Below are 16,173 nucleotides of genomic sequence, written 5' to 3'. Positions count from 1 at the left end.
CTAAGGCTCAATGCTTCCTAGGCCCTTTTCCCCTCCCCTGGCCAGAACCCACAAAACTAGTTCTGTGGAGAAACCAGGCTTCAGGCTGAATAAGTTTTGTGCTGCTTCTTGACTAAAAGAGCCGTACCTCCTCCTAGAAAGGCAGGGCAAAGGGAGAGGGAGGCAGACCACTTCATGAAATTTCCCTGGTCCTAAAGTAATAACAATTTTCTTTTAAAAAGTCTCTTGCTTTCTCTGCGGTCCGACCTAATGAACCACCACCAAATGAGACAGACGACTCAGATCATGATCTCTCCTCTGATAGCTCCATGAGATAGGGGGTTTGCCTCCATCCTAGGTTCTCCTTGACACACCTTCCCCACCAGGAAAATGCCATGCACTGGAGATGGGGGAAAGCAGATGTCACTTGTACCCTGAGTTTGGGGGAAAGGACATGATTTCTTAGCCCTTCCTTCTGGGGGAGGGGTAAGATGTTACACAACAAGAATACTTGTACCATTGCACCAAACAAACCCAGTCCTAGGGTGCTGGGGAGCACTCCTCTCATCTTCCTCATTTCCTCCAGTTTTCTTTGTTGGGTTCTGTCAACTGGATGGAGCCGGCCTGTATTCTGTGGGTGTCCAGAGTCTGAACAGAGCAGCCTAGAGAAAGGTGAGTCAGGAATCAAACAGAAATTTAATTTCAAAGTGAGAGAAGTGGCTTGCAAGCAAGGACACATGTGCAAGAGCCCCACTCCTAGTGGGAGCACCTGAGGCAGTGGGGGGAGATATCAGTATTTATGCCAATGTTTGAGCAGTGGGCTGTAGCCCTGACAACGACAGGTAAGAGCAGCAGTGTGACAAGTTTGATTCATAGCACAGCTTTATGACCAGAACATGAGTACTTGTCCGGTCCTTGTCCGGTACTCGTCCGAGTTCAGATCACCTGTTGCTGGTTAAAGCAATACAATAAGTATGTGATTTTGCCAAAAGGTGAGATCATCCAGAGGGTGATCGCGAAGATTGTTGATCCAAGCTCAGTCACAGCTTGCTTCCTGGGATGTAGCTCTAGAAAATAGTGTCTCCTAATATCTTGTAATTTCCCTCTTTTGGCCAAAGGGAGAGAGTCTGAAAGAACCCCTACTACTCTTCTAGCCAATAAAGGAGAGGCAGGTATAAGCCAAGATGCCAGGTGGGCCAGGAAGAGATGTTGCCCAGGGGATTAGTTACTTGAAGGGTCCTATCAGAGAAGTGTGCCCCCAGGTTTCATTGCAAAACTCCCAAAGTGCAAAGAGAGTAATAGGTCTTGTCTAGTCATTATTTGCTTGCAAGCAGCAAAGTAAGAGGGGACCCAGGATGTAGAGGGAGAAAATGACAACATGTGATTGAATCAGGGTGTTGGTGGTTGAGAGACATAAAAGGGAAGAGGAGAAAAAAACTAGGACAGTATACTGAACCCTGGTCCAGAATCTTGGGACAGCTGTCTCATCTGCATGTCAGCTGCTTCTGGATCCATGTTAGGTAAACCCTGAGGTCCCCCAAGGTTTCTGCCATTCACTCAGGAGCAGGGGCTTTCTTCAGATGATCTAGGAGTCCATGCCTACAAGTTTAGCAGCTGTGGAAATAGAAGGACCTGGTAGGGGGTCCTTAGAAGGCATTTGAGTTGCCAATAGCAAGAAAACTGCTTGTATCAATCTTTGGATCTGAATTTCTGATCAGCATAACAGAGGTCCTTTGGTTAAAGGAACATAGAGAGATGGTCCAGTGTCCCCAGCCACTCAGGGCTAGGTTCAAACAATGCAAAAGTTTTTCTCACACTTCCCATAGTTGTATAATTATATTAAATCAGGTACAGATGAGACTATTTAGAGGGCTCATAATGGACTAGTTTTGAGCAGGGAGATTTACATGTCACCAAGGTAACCAAGAAAACTTAAACATAAAGCATGCAAAGCTATAATACAATCATCACCAGCGTTAACTGACATCAAGTTTCCTTGTATCCCAGTGACCTGTTCTCAATGTCCATTTAGTCAGCACTTTTTGAGGCCCAAATGTCTCATGTTGTTATCTGGTCACTAGATATCTTTTCTTGGGTAGTGGGCTTTATTCTCAGGACAGCTCTAAAGCGGGTTCTGCTTCTCTGGTTCTAAATTTATAGAGCTTCCTAGATAATTCTGACTTGGTATAATTTAATAGAGTCATTTAAATTTGGTTCTCCAATTTTGAAACTTCGGAGAATTTCAATTTATATACCATTTGCTGTTTCTATCCTTATCTAAATCCTGGATCTAATATAAGAATCTTTTAAAAATTTGAGGGTCCACCCGCAAAATGAACTCTTATCAGACAGATACCTTAATAATGGGAAAATAATTTCACTTTCTTTATCATTATCCATACAATTTATGTGTAAAATCTAATTTTGAGAATTACCAAAACATGCTCAGAGCCTGAATTTCCGAGATAAATTTGGGAAGCCAATCATATACATCTATATATAGTTCTTAGAGAAAACAGTCTAATCCTGTTGCTTTTCTCAAAATTTACTATTCCATTGAATTAGAAAACTATCACATTACATCTTTGTCTTATTACTTGGTCTAATTACTTTCCCCTTAGAAGGATATCATTGCTATATTGTTATCTGATCAAAAATATAAATTAAAATTGTAAGATGTTCATACTTGCATCCTGTAACTCAGAGATGTTCTAGTATCAATCTGCTATTTAATAGATTTGGTATTGTACTTGTAGAACTTCTTGATTACAGAAATTTGCTATAAAAGGAAAAGGAGGGACATAGTTATAACAATGTCATATATTGTAATAGAGGGGAAAAACTCCCTTGCCTCTGTTTGATTCCAGACATGAGTCATATCTGACAGCCAATCATGCAGTTGCAAGGTGTTAAAAGCAAGGCTCAGGATTAACCAGGTGGGAATTTTCCTTTTCAGAAAGGAACAGGACAATGGGAAAATAGAGTCAGGAGGATCCTACCTAGGCTGTGCCACAGCCATCCCCCAAACTTTTCCTGGGGAACAGACATCTACCTTTAGCAGTTCCCAGACTGTAGCATGTGCTGTTTTCTATTGGCTTCATGACAATTCAAATGACTATTCCTATAATCAAAGCTCAAAACAATAGTAAATTATAGTCCCAGGAATTTTTACCTTAAATAACTAAATTTTACTGACTGAAACTTAGGGCTTGAATATCTTTCCTGATGTTTCCATAACAGTTAACATTTCATTCTTTGCTTATGAATTACAATTACCCATATTCTAAGGCCTCAAACATGTAGCAAATACCTTATAGTTGACTCATCATTAATATTTTGAAACTACATCTTTAAACTACCCTGTACACTTTCATAATACCCAAGAATTTCTTTTTTCATTTCTTTTTTCTTTCGTAATACCCAAGAATTAATTGCTATTACATATTATCAGCTTTATAACAAAATATACCTCATTAAATATTTAACAGTTTTCAAATACCTGTTTTTTTATCACATCCTTTTAAAAGCCCAATTCATGTGTAACAGTATCCAGATTAAAAAGTTGTTTTGTCTAGCAGCATTTCTATTAAAATTGTCTCAAATTTCACATGAGAATTTAGAAATACAATAACACAAACAACATCATGTATTTAACCCTGAAACAAAACTTAAGATGACATAAATTGCATTTCCAAATTATCACACGTAAAAATCATTGATCTTATTTACTTTCGCATTCTGCTCTCACATCAGACTCTCAACAAAGAGTGGGGTATTCCTGAGTTTTCAGTAATAGGTGCTCACTGCTGCCTTATATCCTTCATCTTTCTGTGAAGCAGATTTCTCACTGCTGCTGCCTAGAGTCAGATGACTGTTTCTTGACTCCACAGTGATGTAAACTGGACCAAGCTAGTATAGTATGCTTAGTGTAGAGGAAAGCAGGACTAAAGATTAGGGGCTCTGCCATTCCCCTGTAGGTTCTCTTGCTGGCTGTAGTGTCTATAATACATGTGGGTGTGTTTTCTTCTCCCATAGAGATACCATATATTAAAGAGACTTCTGAGGGTCATTTCTTTCAGACTGGGGCAGGTCACACCCTACATTTTAGGGAAAATGAGATGTCATGGATCTTCCCTCTTTTGCAGTCTCCCCCTCCTCAGGCACTTCAGCAGCCACCTCTCTTCCCCCTTCCCCTTCCCTGATCCCCTCCCTTGAATCAACTGTGGAGAAGGGGCCATTGCCCAGACCAAGCAGCCAACGAGGTGGGATCCTCTCAAAATAGTTTAGAATGAGCTGTGCAGAAAAACCCAATGATATCACTAAAGATGAGTGGGTGGGAAAACTCAATAATATACAGAGAGCTGATATGAACCACTTCATTGTGAACTCTCTTCTTACAGAGTTTAAAGAAGCTGCAGAAAATTTTCTGATGGAATCTAGAACTGAGCCCAGTGTTGATCTAGAAACACTAGGTGAATGAATCAAAATCTGAGAGATGATATTGAAAGGTCAGATTCAAGAAGCTATTGTATTGATTAATAGCCTACATCCAGACCTCTTAGACACAAATAGGTATCTATTTTCATTTACAGCAACAACATTTGATTGAACTGATTTGGCAGCATGAAACAGAAGCAGCATTGGAATTTGCACAGACATAGTTTGCAGAACAAGGAGAAGAAAGTAGAGAATGTCTGACGGAAATGGAACGCACTTTGGCTTTGCTTGCCTTTATAATCCTGAAGAATCACCCTTTGAAGATTTGCTTAATATAATGCAATGCAGAAGATGTTTGGAGTGAAGTTAATTAAGTTGTCCTTGACTATGAAAATCGTGAGTCAACACTTAAGTTGACCAAGTTACTAAAGCTACTACTATGGGCTCAGAATGAGCTGGACCAGAAGAAAGTAAAATATTCCAAAATTGACAGACCTCAGCAAGGGCACAATTGAGGAACTCAAGTAAAACGTGCAGAAGGACAGCAAGCAACTGTACTACTGCACATTAATCTTCATTTATTTCAGTCTTTGACTGACAGATTATTTAGTATAGTACAGGACTTGATTTTTTTTGAGCAAACATCTAAAAAGGGGGACAAATGGTCCTTTTAAATGCTAGAAAAAATGGTTGCATTGAAAGGTGCTCTTTCTCTTTGAAAGTCTGAGTTAGGCTATGCACTATGATATATTTTTAATAATTAGATAAATTGCATTTTGCATTTTAATATCCCAGTGTTTTCCTGATTGGCCACTGAAGGATTTTAGTAGCCATTCAAGTGATGCATTAGTAAGGAATTTCAGTTCAAGTGAATGCCTCACACTTAAAATGTTTGCAGAGCACTGATTATTTGTTTTATGTTAAATTATAGTAGCCAGATAGTGCATTTTCTGAACCACAAAGTTCTGTCAAGTGTCAAGTTTTCATCAAGCATTTTTCTTCTGGGTCATTTTTTTTCCATAGGAAAAAGGTATATATAAACTTGTAAATTGTAATTCAAAGGGAAAAAAAGACTGAGATGTCACGCATATTAACATTTTTAGTGAGAGGACCTGGGTAGTCCTGGACAAGTCTCTCAACCTTTCTTGGCCCGTTTTCTCAATTTTAAAGTGAAGAGGATTGGATTAACTCACTAGAGGTACCTTTCAATCTTAAATCTTTGATCCTATAGAATCTGCTTGGGAGGATTCTGGGAAGATGGCAGAGTAGGTCAGAAAATTCCAAGCTCTCCAGATTTCCCCATAAACAAGACAAAATATTGCCTCAAGGTGAACATAGAGTGCTAAAAATAAACAGGACTTAGGGCAGAACTGTGGTCCTCCTGAGATAACTGTAGAAGATCAAAGAAAAAACCCAGCATGGAGGTCTGGTCCCAGTGAAGAGTAAACACTCCCAGGCTGATTCTACTGAAACAACAAGTGGCAAGCCCTGGGGCTAGCTGAGTTGAGAGGTGGTCCCAGCCACAGGAACTTTTACCTCCCAGTTTGGGGAGCTGAGTGTCTGAACCAGGAAGATTGAGCTGAACCTCTGCCAATAAGAAACACCAACCCTAAATGTGCTGCCAAGACATGGCCCTGGGCATGGGGGAACCAGCACACACCAGGTGAGAGCAGAAGCAGTGGGGCTGGGACTCTTAGGGCAGAATTCTTGGTTTCTTTTCTAATGTACAGGGAGGAATTGAAGGACGATCCGCTACCCCAGGACTACAGGTGATTACAAAAAATAAGCTCCCCCCCAAAATGAGCAGGCAAAGGAGGAAGAATCCAACCATAGAAAGTAACTATGGAAATCGAGAAGACCGGGGTTTGTCTGAAGCAAAAAAAAAAAAAGCCTCTTGTACCCCAAAGAACAATGTCAAATGGTCACTTGCCCAAAAAGAATTCATAGAACTTTAAAAGGACTTTTAAAAATTAAGAACAATCCCAAAAAAACAAGGAGATTATTAAAAGAAAGTCTACCAACTAGAAAAGGAGATCCCAAATCTTGAGGGAAAAAGAAGACTCTGAAAATTAGAACTAGGCAAAATGAAGCCAGTGAAGTTATAACACCAAGAAATAATAAAATGTAATGAAAAAATAGAAGAGAATGTGAAACATAAAAATAGCTGATCTGGAAAAAAGACCAAGAAGAGAAAACAAGAATAATTGGACTACCTGAAAGCTGATACAATAATACAAGAAATAATTAAGAAAAATTGTCCTGAGGCATTAGAACAAGATGGGAAAGTAGAAATAGAAAAAAAAATCCATCAATCACCACCTGAAAGAGATTCTACAAGGAAAACCTACAGGAATATAATAGTCAAATTCTGAGACCCCCAGCTCAAGGATAAAATATTATGAGCAACAAGGAAAAAATTAAGTATGGTTGTGCCACAATTAGAATCATACAAGACCTAGCAGCAGCTACACTACACTACAGCTACACTAAAAGCCCGTAAATCTTGAAACACTATTTATTGAAAAGCAAAAGAAGTGAGATTTTGTCCAAAAATATCATACCCAGCAAAGTGAAGCATAGTCCTGAATGGAAAAAAAAAAAGGTCATTTAATCGTCAGGATTTTGTTAAAAAAAACAAAAAACAACCTGAACTGAGAAGATCTGACATATAAGATCCAAGAGAAATAAGAAGTACATATCAAAGACTTAAGTACAAGGGACTCAATGAGGATAGACTCTTTATCTTTTTTTATATGAGGAAATATAAAACATGTCTAACTTATTAGTAATAAGAAAGATTAGGGTAGTCCTGAGTATATAATTTTTAAAAAGAGTAATTTTATACAAATGAGGTCTGAGAGGAACTGACAGGAATTAGATGGGGGAGGATGGTAGTTCTGGAACCCTCCTTTCATCTCTAAAGGGTTTAAGAGGGTAGAAAGGTATAAAAATTTTCTAAATTCAGAAAGAAATAAAAGGCCAAGAGTACAGGAAGAGGGGAAAGGTTAAGAGAAGAATTTCTAGAGGGAAGGGGGAGGGATTAAAATAATGGGGTAATAGATGGGCATTTAGATTAATGGGAATGGGAGGATAAGGGAGGGATCTTTGAAGGGGGGTAAGTTAAAAGGAGGGCAAGGTAGTGGGTAGAAGTAAAGTAGAGGAGTCAGGATGAATAAGAACATGTTAATATCTTAACGTAAAGGTCAGGAGTATTAGGGAAAAAACAAGGATAGTAATCATGATCTTAGACAAAGTTAAAGCTAAAATGGATTTAATCATAACAGAAAAATAGGGAAACTACACTATATGTCAGCCATATTGATATTGTTTTAGACTATTTAAAATGAGACAGCATGAGGATAGAATATTGCTACGGTATAGGAAATGATGTGTTGATGGACTTAGAAAAATATTAAAAGACTAGGACTTATGAAGGAAGAAGTTATACACCCTCAGAAAAACAGGACAAGTAAATATAGTATGGTCTTGCATCGATGTATATGAATGTATATGCCTATATATGGAAACAATTATGGATATCTAAGTATTTGTATGTAAGTGTACATATATGTGTATATGCATGTATATATCTTTGTGTATGTATGGATAAATTTATTTTTCTATATGTATGTATAGATGTGTGTGTATATAAAAATGTTTAATTGTATCTTCTGGGGGAAAGAAGAGTAGAAAGTGCACAGCAGAGAACAAAAGAAAACTTACAAGGGAGCAAAGAAAAAGATGGACAGCTCTGAGTACAACTTGTATATTTATTATATAGGCTTTCTTGAAATGGAAATTCATTGCTGTATAATTTGAATCCTCCCTTAAGTTCTGCTGTGCATATGGCAATGCTTTTTCCCCCCTTTTCGTATTTCGTATTTGTTTTAAAACTTTTTATATTACTTTTTCTTTTCTTATTGTGTATTTAAGTTTTTGTATTCAAGTTTAAAATAATTTTAAAAAATAAAAAAAAGAAATCTGCTTTTGTGGAAGTTTGGGATGATTTGGAGCAATTGAGTTAGAGATTATGCTCTTTGTTTTTCTGCTGTCTCCTCACTGGCCAGTTTGCATGTGGTGTGGTGGTGGTCATTGATTAAACCAACTCCAAAACCATACCCAGGTTTCATGAATGTAGATACTCTCTTCATACTCCAGGAGACAGCTTTTCTGGCCTAAGTCTGAAAGGCTCATTACTAGGAACTTGGCTACCAGATAACTACTTTTTAGAAATATAATAGCCCCTATGTGAAGCTTTTCCAGTCTACAAGACCTGTCCTCAAGTACCATATACACCACCATCATTCTCAGACTTAGGAGGGACACCTCTAATAGGAACCCACATGGTCAATATTTTTAACAGCTCTAGAAGTTGTATAACCATCTCCCAACTCAAAGTCCAAAGACTGGGCCTAACCTACACATGAAAAAGCAGTGAGTAGCAGCCTCGAATGCTTTACATTCATCCAAATCCTGTTCAAAGGTTAAGAAACATGCAACTACATACCCAACTCCTAGCTCAAGGCTGGTGCTGAATTACAAGTTACCAAAGATGATATTTATACTCTTGCTACTTTTGATCTCTTAGTATTTAAACTGAGACTAGTGGACACCTTTTACATTAAAAACCCAGGAAATATGCATTTAAGGGAAAAGCACTTTGATCTGTCTAGATCACTGAGATCAGTAGTTATGTTCCTTCTAGAAAAGACAAGGAAGAAAATAAATGCACTGAATATGGTGACTTTATTGATGGTACACAATATAAGACTCTCAGCTTCGTGGGACAAGGATGTGAATGGGACATGGGATCCCCAGTATAGGAACATAGGTTAGGAATGTGGGCTCCCCAGTGGTGGATCTCCATTTTTGGTTGGGGATGAAGATCCATGGCTTTCCACTTTACTCCTTGGAGGCCATGTAGACCATGAGGTCTACTACACGGTTGCTATAACCGTACTCATTGTCATACCTAGGAAGATAGACAAAGGACAGGTGAGAATTTAATTAGCTGAGGGAGGCAACTACCATGTCATATGGCTATTCTGGTAAGCTCCTTAAACCCCTTTCCTACATACAACCCAAATGAAAGTCACATTCACTGTGCCACATACCAGGTAATAAGTTTGACAAAGTGGTCATTGAGGGCAATACCAGCGTCAGCATCAAAGGTAGAAGAGTGACTGTCACTGTTGAAGTCACAGGATACAACCTTGGAAGAGGAAGTTTACGTTAAGTGAAATTCCAATGTACCAAACCTCCCTGATAATATCTTTGCCCTTCCATACCTGGTCCTCTGTGTAGCCCAAGATGCCCTTCAAGGGTCCTTCTGATGCTTGCTTCACCACTTTCTTGATCTCATCATATTTGGCCTAGAAAAGAAAAAGAGGGACAGCTTCAAATTCCTGTTACTGCTGTTCTATTCTGTAGTCCATGAGGCAGGGAATCCCCAAATTCCCTTTGTCTAATGCTACACTTACAGGTTTCTCCAGGCGGCAGGTCAGATCCACAACAGATACATTGGGAGTAGGAACACGGAAGGCCATGCCTGTGAGCTTCCTGCAGAGAAAAGGGTATGTTAGTGTCATAATAAAAATGTCTCACTTGTGTTTTTTTTCCCCGTGACCCCTTCAGGGCAGAGAAAAATAAACCAGGATTATCTTACCCATTCAGCTCAGGTATAACTTTGCCCACAGCCTTAGCAGCACCAGTGGAAGCAGGGATGATGTTCTGGGAAGCACCACGCCCATCACGCCACAGCTTACCAGAGGGGCCATCTACTGTCTTCTGGGTAGCAGTAATGGCATGGACTGTAGTCTGCAACAAGAGGAAATGGTCAGGCCTAGCACAATCTACTACTATAACCTTTTCATTACCAGGATCTTTAGGGTGATGTGACTGATACCCCACCCCAACACTGGTCCTTTGGTGCTATATCAGGACCCCATATAATAGCTTATTCAACTATAAAGAAGGGGCCCAATTTTCAGTACTCCATGTTCTGTCCATACCATGAGTCCTTCCACAATGCCAAATTTGTCATGAATGACCTTGGCCAAGGGGGCCAAGCAGTTGGTAGTGCAGGAGGCATTACTGGAAAAGGAAAGAAGAGAAGTCAGGGAAAGATGTTCCAGCCTAAACTTATTTTCCTGGAATTTCCCTCTTTTTCCCTAGGGTAATCAGTGTCCCTTCCTCCTCCCTTCTCTGGGCAAGGCCTGCTTCAATTCTTTCCTCATTTACAACCTTAGCCCATTTTATCATCAGCCCTTCTCACCTGACAATCTTAAGGGAATTATCATATTTCTCATGGTTCACTCCCATCACGAACATGGGGGCATCAGCAGAAGGGGCAGAGATGATGACCCTCTTGGCTCCACCCTTCAAGTGAGCCTGAGGCAGGTGAAAGAAGAAGGAAGTTACAGAGCCTGACCCCACCCTTCCTGGTTCTAGGCAGATGACAACCACTCCAATCTCCCAGAGAAAAGGTCTTCACCCAGGGAGGAAGGTGATTGGTGTTCCCACTACTCACCCCAGCCTTTTCCATGGTGGTAAAGACTCCAGTGGACTCTACAACATACTGGGCTCCAGCATCTCCCCATTTAATATTGGCGGGATCCCGCCTACAAGAATATAGAGAAGTTATGACCATCCCCTGCTCCCTTTGTGTCTTTTCAAACCCCAGTGTTCCCACCCTGCCCACCACACTCACTCCTGGAAGATGGTAATGGCTTTTCCATTGATCACCAGCTTCCCATTCTCAGCCTTGACAGTGCCCTTGAACTTGCCATGAGTGGAATCATATTGAAACATATAAACCTGGAGAGGTGACAAGGGTGTGGGAAGCCTCATCAGACCCAGCAGGAAACAGCTGCTTCATGCCTTCCCACACTGCTCAGATCTTATTGTCCCTAGCCACTAAGGCACCATTTACCATGTAGTTGAGGTCAATGAAGGGGTCATTGATGGCCACGATGTCTACTCCACCTGAGATGAATGCAGCCCTGGTCACCAGGCGCCCAATACGGCCAAATCTGGCAAGGGAGCAGAAAACAAAGCAGTAAAGAACTGAGGGAGGAAAGCTAAGAAAAGAAGAGGTTCTAGGCAAGTCTATCCTGGCAAATGGTTTTCCCAATAGGCAATAATATAGCTAGCTTCAGAGCCAGGAAGAGCTGGGTTCAAGTCCCATTGATACAAACTGGCTTGAAACCCTGGGCAAGTCTCAACCTCTCAGTGCACTAGAGATTGCAGAAAAGGTGCTAACCTGCACGGGCTATTCCCTCATCTGGTTGTTCTCTATATCAATGAAATTAGTTTCAGTTCCTATCCTTTGTCCTACAGGATTCCTCAACCTTGAATATGCCAACAAACACATACTTTGGACATTCCTGTTAAGCAAGCTAGGCATAGTCTAAGACCACAGGGTAAAGGGTTCTTGCTGTAGGAAGGGATATTGGGTATAAACTTGGGCCCTTCCCCCCATCCCAACAATCCATGACCTCTCAATCTCTTCTCAAGGAAAAAGTGCAAAAGACAAGTGGTACATGTCACCCATTGCTTAGACACTGTGAAGATTGCTACTACACAGCATGTATCTTAATAATGTGCCAGGATCCCACCCCCAGCTAGCTTCTTGGCTTCCAGCCCCCAGAGACAGAGGACTTTAGAGTCAGAATCTCAGAGCTCAAAGGGCAGGATTAAAGGTTAGAAATTAACCCATAAAAGGGTAAAACAATTCTTCCCTCGCTATCTCTACAAGAGCAATGACATTTTTTTAAAAACAATATCTGAAGTCCTAGCTTCTTTCTCACCCACCTAACCTAATTCCAGAACTCTCAACTGGACTAGATTTTGCCACTTAATAATAATTGGGGAAGTCCTGTCTTCCCTGTACCAATACTAGAGGTTTTATACTGTTCTATACAAGAGAAAGCAAAGCTAGGTTCCCTGGCTACAGAAAGGTCAGACAGTTATATTTAGCCTCAGGGTGGAGTAAGGGGGATCTGGTTTCTGGGGGCCAACATGGGGAGAGGAGCAGGGTTCTCCTAAGGATCACAGATACCTAATCTTCAAGATGACCTTTACAAGGCTGGCCTTTTGGGCAGATTAGCTTTGGGGATGGGGAAACCCAATAGATACACACGTGCTAAGGCAAGAAAATGAAATGGACATGCTGCCATGTTAAGATAGTTTTACAGTGGAAATTTTCATTTCAAGACATCCATGACTCAGCATTAAGTTAAAGCTGCCACACCCACAAATCACTTTGGGAAGAAGGGGTTCCCCAGAAACCCTAAATCACATGGAAATTAGGAGGGAAGGGGAGAGGATTTTTGAGGATAAGGAGGCTACCTGTCCAGTTTTTAAAAAAAAATTTAAAATGAAAGTGGACTAGCTGATTGTATTATTTAAGGTCTCTTCTAGATTTAAAGTCCTACAATTTGAGGAAGACCAGGATGGGGTAGAGTTGGTGTCTGGATTCTGGAAGTGCAAATTGAGATACAGGCAGGGGTGAGAAGAGGCAGCTAATGAAATAGCTAGCATCAGGTAATAGACAAATGGAGGTGTCCTGGTACCTCTTACCTACTCTATTTCCTAGCAGGAAGCGTTTCTCCTCACCTTGGGTAGGCACTAAAGAGGGTGAGTCAAGGAAGGGGAGTGGAAGAGATGAGGATCAGAGAATCCCTAACGGTTGCTCACTCATTTCCTTCCCTATTACATTCTCATGGGTGACCCATGAAAAAAGGCGCCCTCTCTCTGAAGTGAGCTGAATTAGTCAGGGGGAAAGAAAGTGCTAAAGCAGGGAGAGGGCAGGAGCCCTTCCCCCACCCTCTCCCGTATCCCCCACATGGTCCTGGAGGGTGGGAAAGGGCAGAAGAGATGAAAGGGGAAGAATCCTGTGGAAGACTTTAGCACGCGACAGCTGCATGGGGGTGGAGGGGGGCGGAGAGAGGACATGGGGTTAGGAGTGCTAGCCCAAGGACAGAAAGAACCATTGAGTTTAGGCAGAAGCCCTTGCTGAGCTCAAGCCTCTGACCTTGGAGTCTCCTTGGAGGCTTGCACCTTCCCCCGGGGTGGGTCTCAGAAAAGAGATCAGAAAAAAATATCTATATCTATTATCTATATCTATACACCTATATATCTATAAATACACACACATTGTCTTAGCTGGCTCGAGTCTGCAGTTAGGTTAGGCTGCATCGAGTACCCTGGGGTCTAATGCCTTGTTTGTCTCCCTCCCTCTGGGGCCTGCCGGGATCCACTCACCCGTTGACTCCGACCTTCACCATCTTGTTTCAGGGATGCAACTGAACGAGCAGATCCTGCAGGAAGAAGATGCGGCTGAATCAGGGGCCCTTTTCCAGAGATCCTCCCGACCAGTCCCAATACAATCCCAAAGGTCTTCCCCTTCTACACGGCTCCCCCCCCAAAACCTCTTCCTTCTGGGGATTAGCTCAAGAGCCACAATCCCCAACTCCATCCCTTCCTTCTATCCATTCATCCATTCCAGGGATGCACAGAGGGGAGGGAGGGCTCCCAGAGTTCAGCCTCCATCTCTTCTTTGCTTGAGGCAATCGGGGTTAAATGACTTGCCCAGGGTCACACAGCTAGTAAGTGTGAAGTGTCTGAGGCCTCATTTGAACCTAGGTCCTCCTCAGGTCCCAGTCCTTGTTCTCATCCCTCCTTCCCTCAGCTCCAGCCCACTAGATCCAAACCAATGCCCCACCCCGCCTCTTCTTCTCTGATATGCACCTTTCTCTCCCCTTGAAGACCGAAGGGAGGGAAGGTGCTCAAGGGCACACATTCCGGGTTCCCCTGTTCTCACTCTTACCCCCACTCCCATTCCCATCCCCACCGCCCTTGTTTCCTCTGGAGGATTTACCTGGCAATGAGCTCGGGAGACAAGCTGACAGCGAAAAGGGAGGAGTGAGCCTGGTTTTAAAAGGTCCCAGACGACAGCCCCTCCCCTTATACTAGATCTCCAAGGCCAAAAATGGGGACAAATTGGCCACACACACTGTACACTCCAGTTCCCAGCTCCAGTTGCACGGGCTGTCTCCCAAGGCCAGAGTGCTTCCCCTTTTCACCTCCACCGTCCACCTCTTGGAATTCCAGGTTTCCTACTAGATTCCCTTTAAGCACCACATTCTTCTGCATGAGGCCTTTCCTCTGTCACCCAGCTACTATTGCCTTTCCCACCAAGGTTACCTTGTATCTGTTTTGTTTATGCCTATATATCTGCACATTGTCTCTGTTTTTAGAAAGTAAGTTCTTCGAGGTCAGGGACAGTTGCACTTTTGTCTTTGGCTCCCTGGCTCCCGGCAGATAGTAGGTGCTTAGTATACCTGGATTCAAATCCTACCTCAGCACTGTGACCTTGGGCATGTCCATGAAGTTCTTCAGGCCTCAGTTTCCTCATCTCAGAAAGACTCATCTTCTTGAGTTCAAATCTGGCCTGAGACACTAGCTGTGTAAACATGGGCAGGTCGTTTAACCCTATTGGCCTCAGTTTTCTCATCTATAAAATGAGCTTTAGAAAAAAATGGCAAACTACTTCAGTATCCCTGCGAAGAAAGCCCCACATGGGGTTACAAAGAAGTGAACACTAGTGAAAAAATACTAGTCAAAAACAACAAAATGGGGCTAATTATAGTTTCACTACCTGCCCCACTTTGTATGGTTATTGTGAGGGAATTTCTTTTTAAAATTTTAGGGGCTATTTAGAAACATTTTTAAAGAAATCTGTGGGAAGCCAGAAAGCTGAGGCTGCTGCCTGACTGGATGAGATTAAGACACATGAAGAGATCAGGATTTGGGGAGAAGGGGGGAAGAAGAGAGGAAATTAGGGAAGCCACATGCCTTGGTGGAAAGGACTTTGGATTTGGATCTAGTGTTTCCTGTTATTTACTCCCTGTGTGGCCTTGCAAAGGGAATCTTCTTATCTGTAAAATGAAGGGTTTGTACTAAATGATCTTGAAGGTTTCTTCTGGTTCTAAGGCCTATGATTAACACAGAAGGTCCATGCCACTATGGGAATGTGGCCACACTACTGCCATTTTCCTTTCTTTTCTCACGAATAGGAGGCTATGGCTTACTGCTTTTCTTCCTCTGGAGACCTGAAAAGGTACTTTTCCTCCAGTCTTTACGGTAGTGAAAAAGGAGCAGCTGAGGAAAGGCAAGGGTAGGGCTCCCCAGACCCCATTTCCCCCAAAGCACAGGCCCCCTTTTCACTTTTCAGGCATCTTAATCTCATACAGTCAGGCTGCATTCCTATCACAAAGGCCTTCAGCCTCAGGCTCCCGCCTCCCAGGACTAAAACCTGGGAGAAAAGGGAGGCTCCAGCTAGCTGAAGGTCACTCAAAAAAAGCAGCCTGGAAGGAGACTAGATAATTTAGGCAGATTAAATCTATCACAGCCAGAATTATCCAAATCCAAATCCAAATTGCTACTTTGTTACCAGGAGCCTATGGTAGTGTGGGGAGGAGAGGAGGAGGAGGAAGGGAGTGGTGAGATCTGCCCATTCTTCCCCCACTGCTCAGGAGAGAGAGCATATCACCCTGGTTACAGCTAGGATGAGGAGGAAGGGCATAGGAAGGAGATTTAAGCTTTTGGAAACCTGGGAGATGCCCAATCCTGACTGAGAACACAGTGCTTCTTTCATGATGGCAGCAGGGTGTGAGGCCCTCCTGAGTTCTTTCTGTGCTGGGATGTGGAGGCTAGTGTAAGTCTGGAAATCTCCTTGCTCTAGTAGCAACAACT

At 42.1% G+C, this 16,173-nt stretch overlaps 1 protein-coding gene and 1 pseudogene across 1 annotated transcript; one reads left to right on the top strand and one right to left on the bottom strand.

Annotated features, from left to right (window-relative positions):
* The first annotated feature begins 4,267 nt into the window (after nt 1–4,267).
* Nucleotides 4,268–5,643, top strand: LOC118852230 (annotated as a pseudogene).
* A 3,497-nt stretch (nt 5,644–9,140) lies between these two features.
* LOC118852229 (glyceraldehyde-3-phosphate dehydrogenase-like) lies at nt 9,141–14,449 on the bottom strand. Its single transcript, XM_036761912.1, has 12 exons — nt 14,297–14,449; nt 13,681–13,736; nt 11,348–11,447; nt 11,126–11,232; nt 10,946–11,036; nt 10,691–10,806; nt 10,428–10,509; nt 10,082–10,233; nt 9,897–9,975; nt 9,705–9,788; nt 9,531–9,628; nt 9,141–9,388 (listed from the first exon to the last, which is right to left on the bottom strand). The coding sequence occupies exons 2-12, from the start codon at nt 13,701–13,703 to the stop codon at nt 9,319–9,321; spliced, it is 1,002 nt and encodes a 333-aa protein (XP_036617807.1). The 5' UTR covers nt 13,704–13,736; nt 14,297–14,449; the 3' UTR covers nt 9,141–9,318.
* Between the last annotated feature and the right edge of the window lie 1,724 nt (nt 14,450–16,173).

The sequence above is a fragment of the Trichosurus vulpecula genome, chromosome 5 (genome assembly GCF_011100635.1).
Source record: "Trichosurus vulpecula isolate mTriVul1 chromosome 5, mTriVul1.pri, whole genome shotgun sequence".
In the NCBI taxonomy this organism is placed as follows: Eukaryota; Metazoa; Chordata; class Mammalia; order Diprotodontia; family Phalangeridae; genus Trichosurus; species Trichosurus vulpecula.
This window is presented reverse-complemented; position numbering and strand designations above follow the sequence as displayed.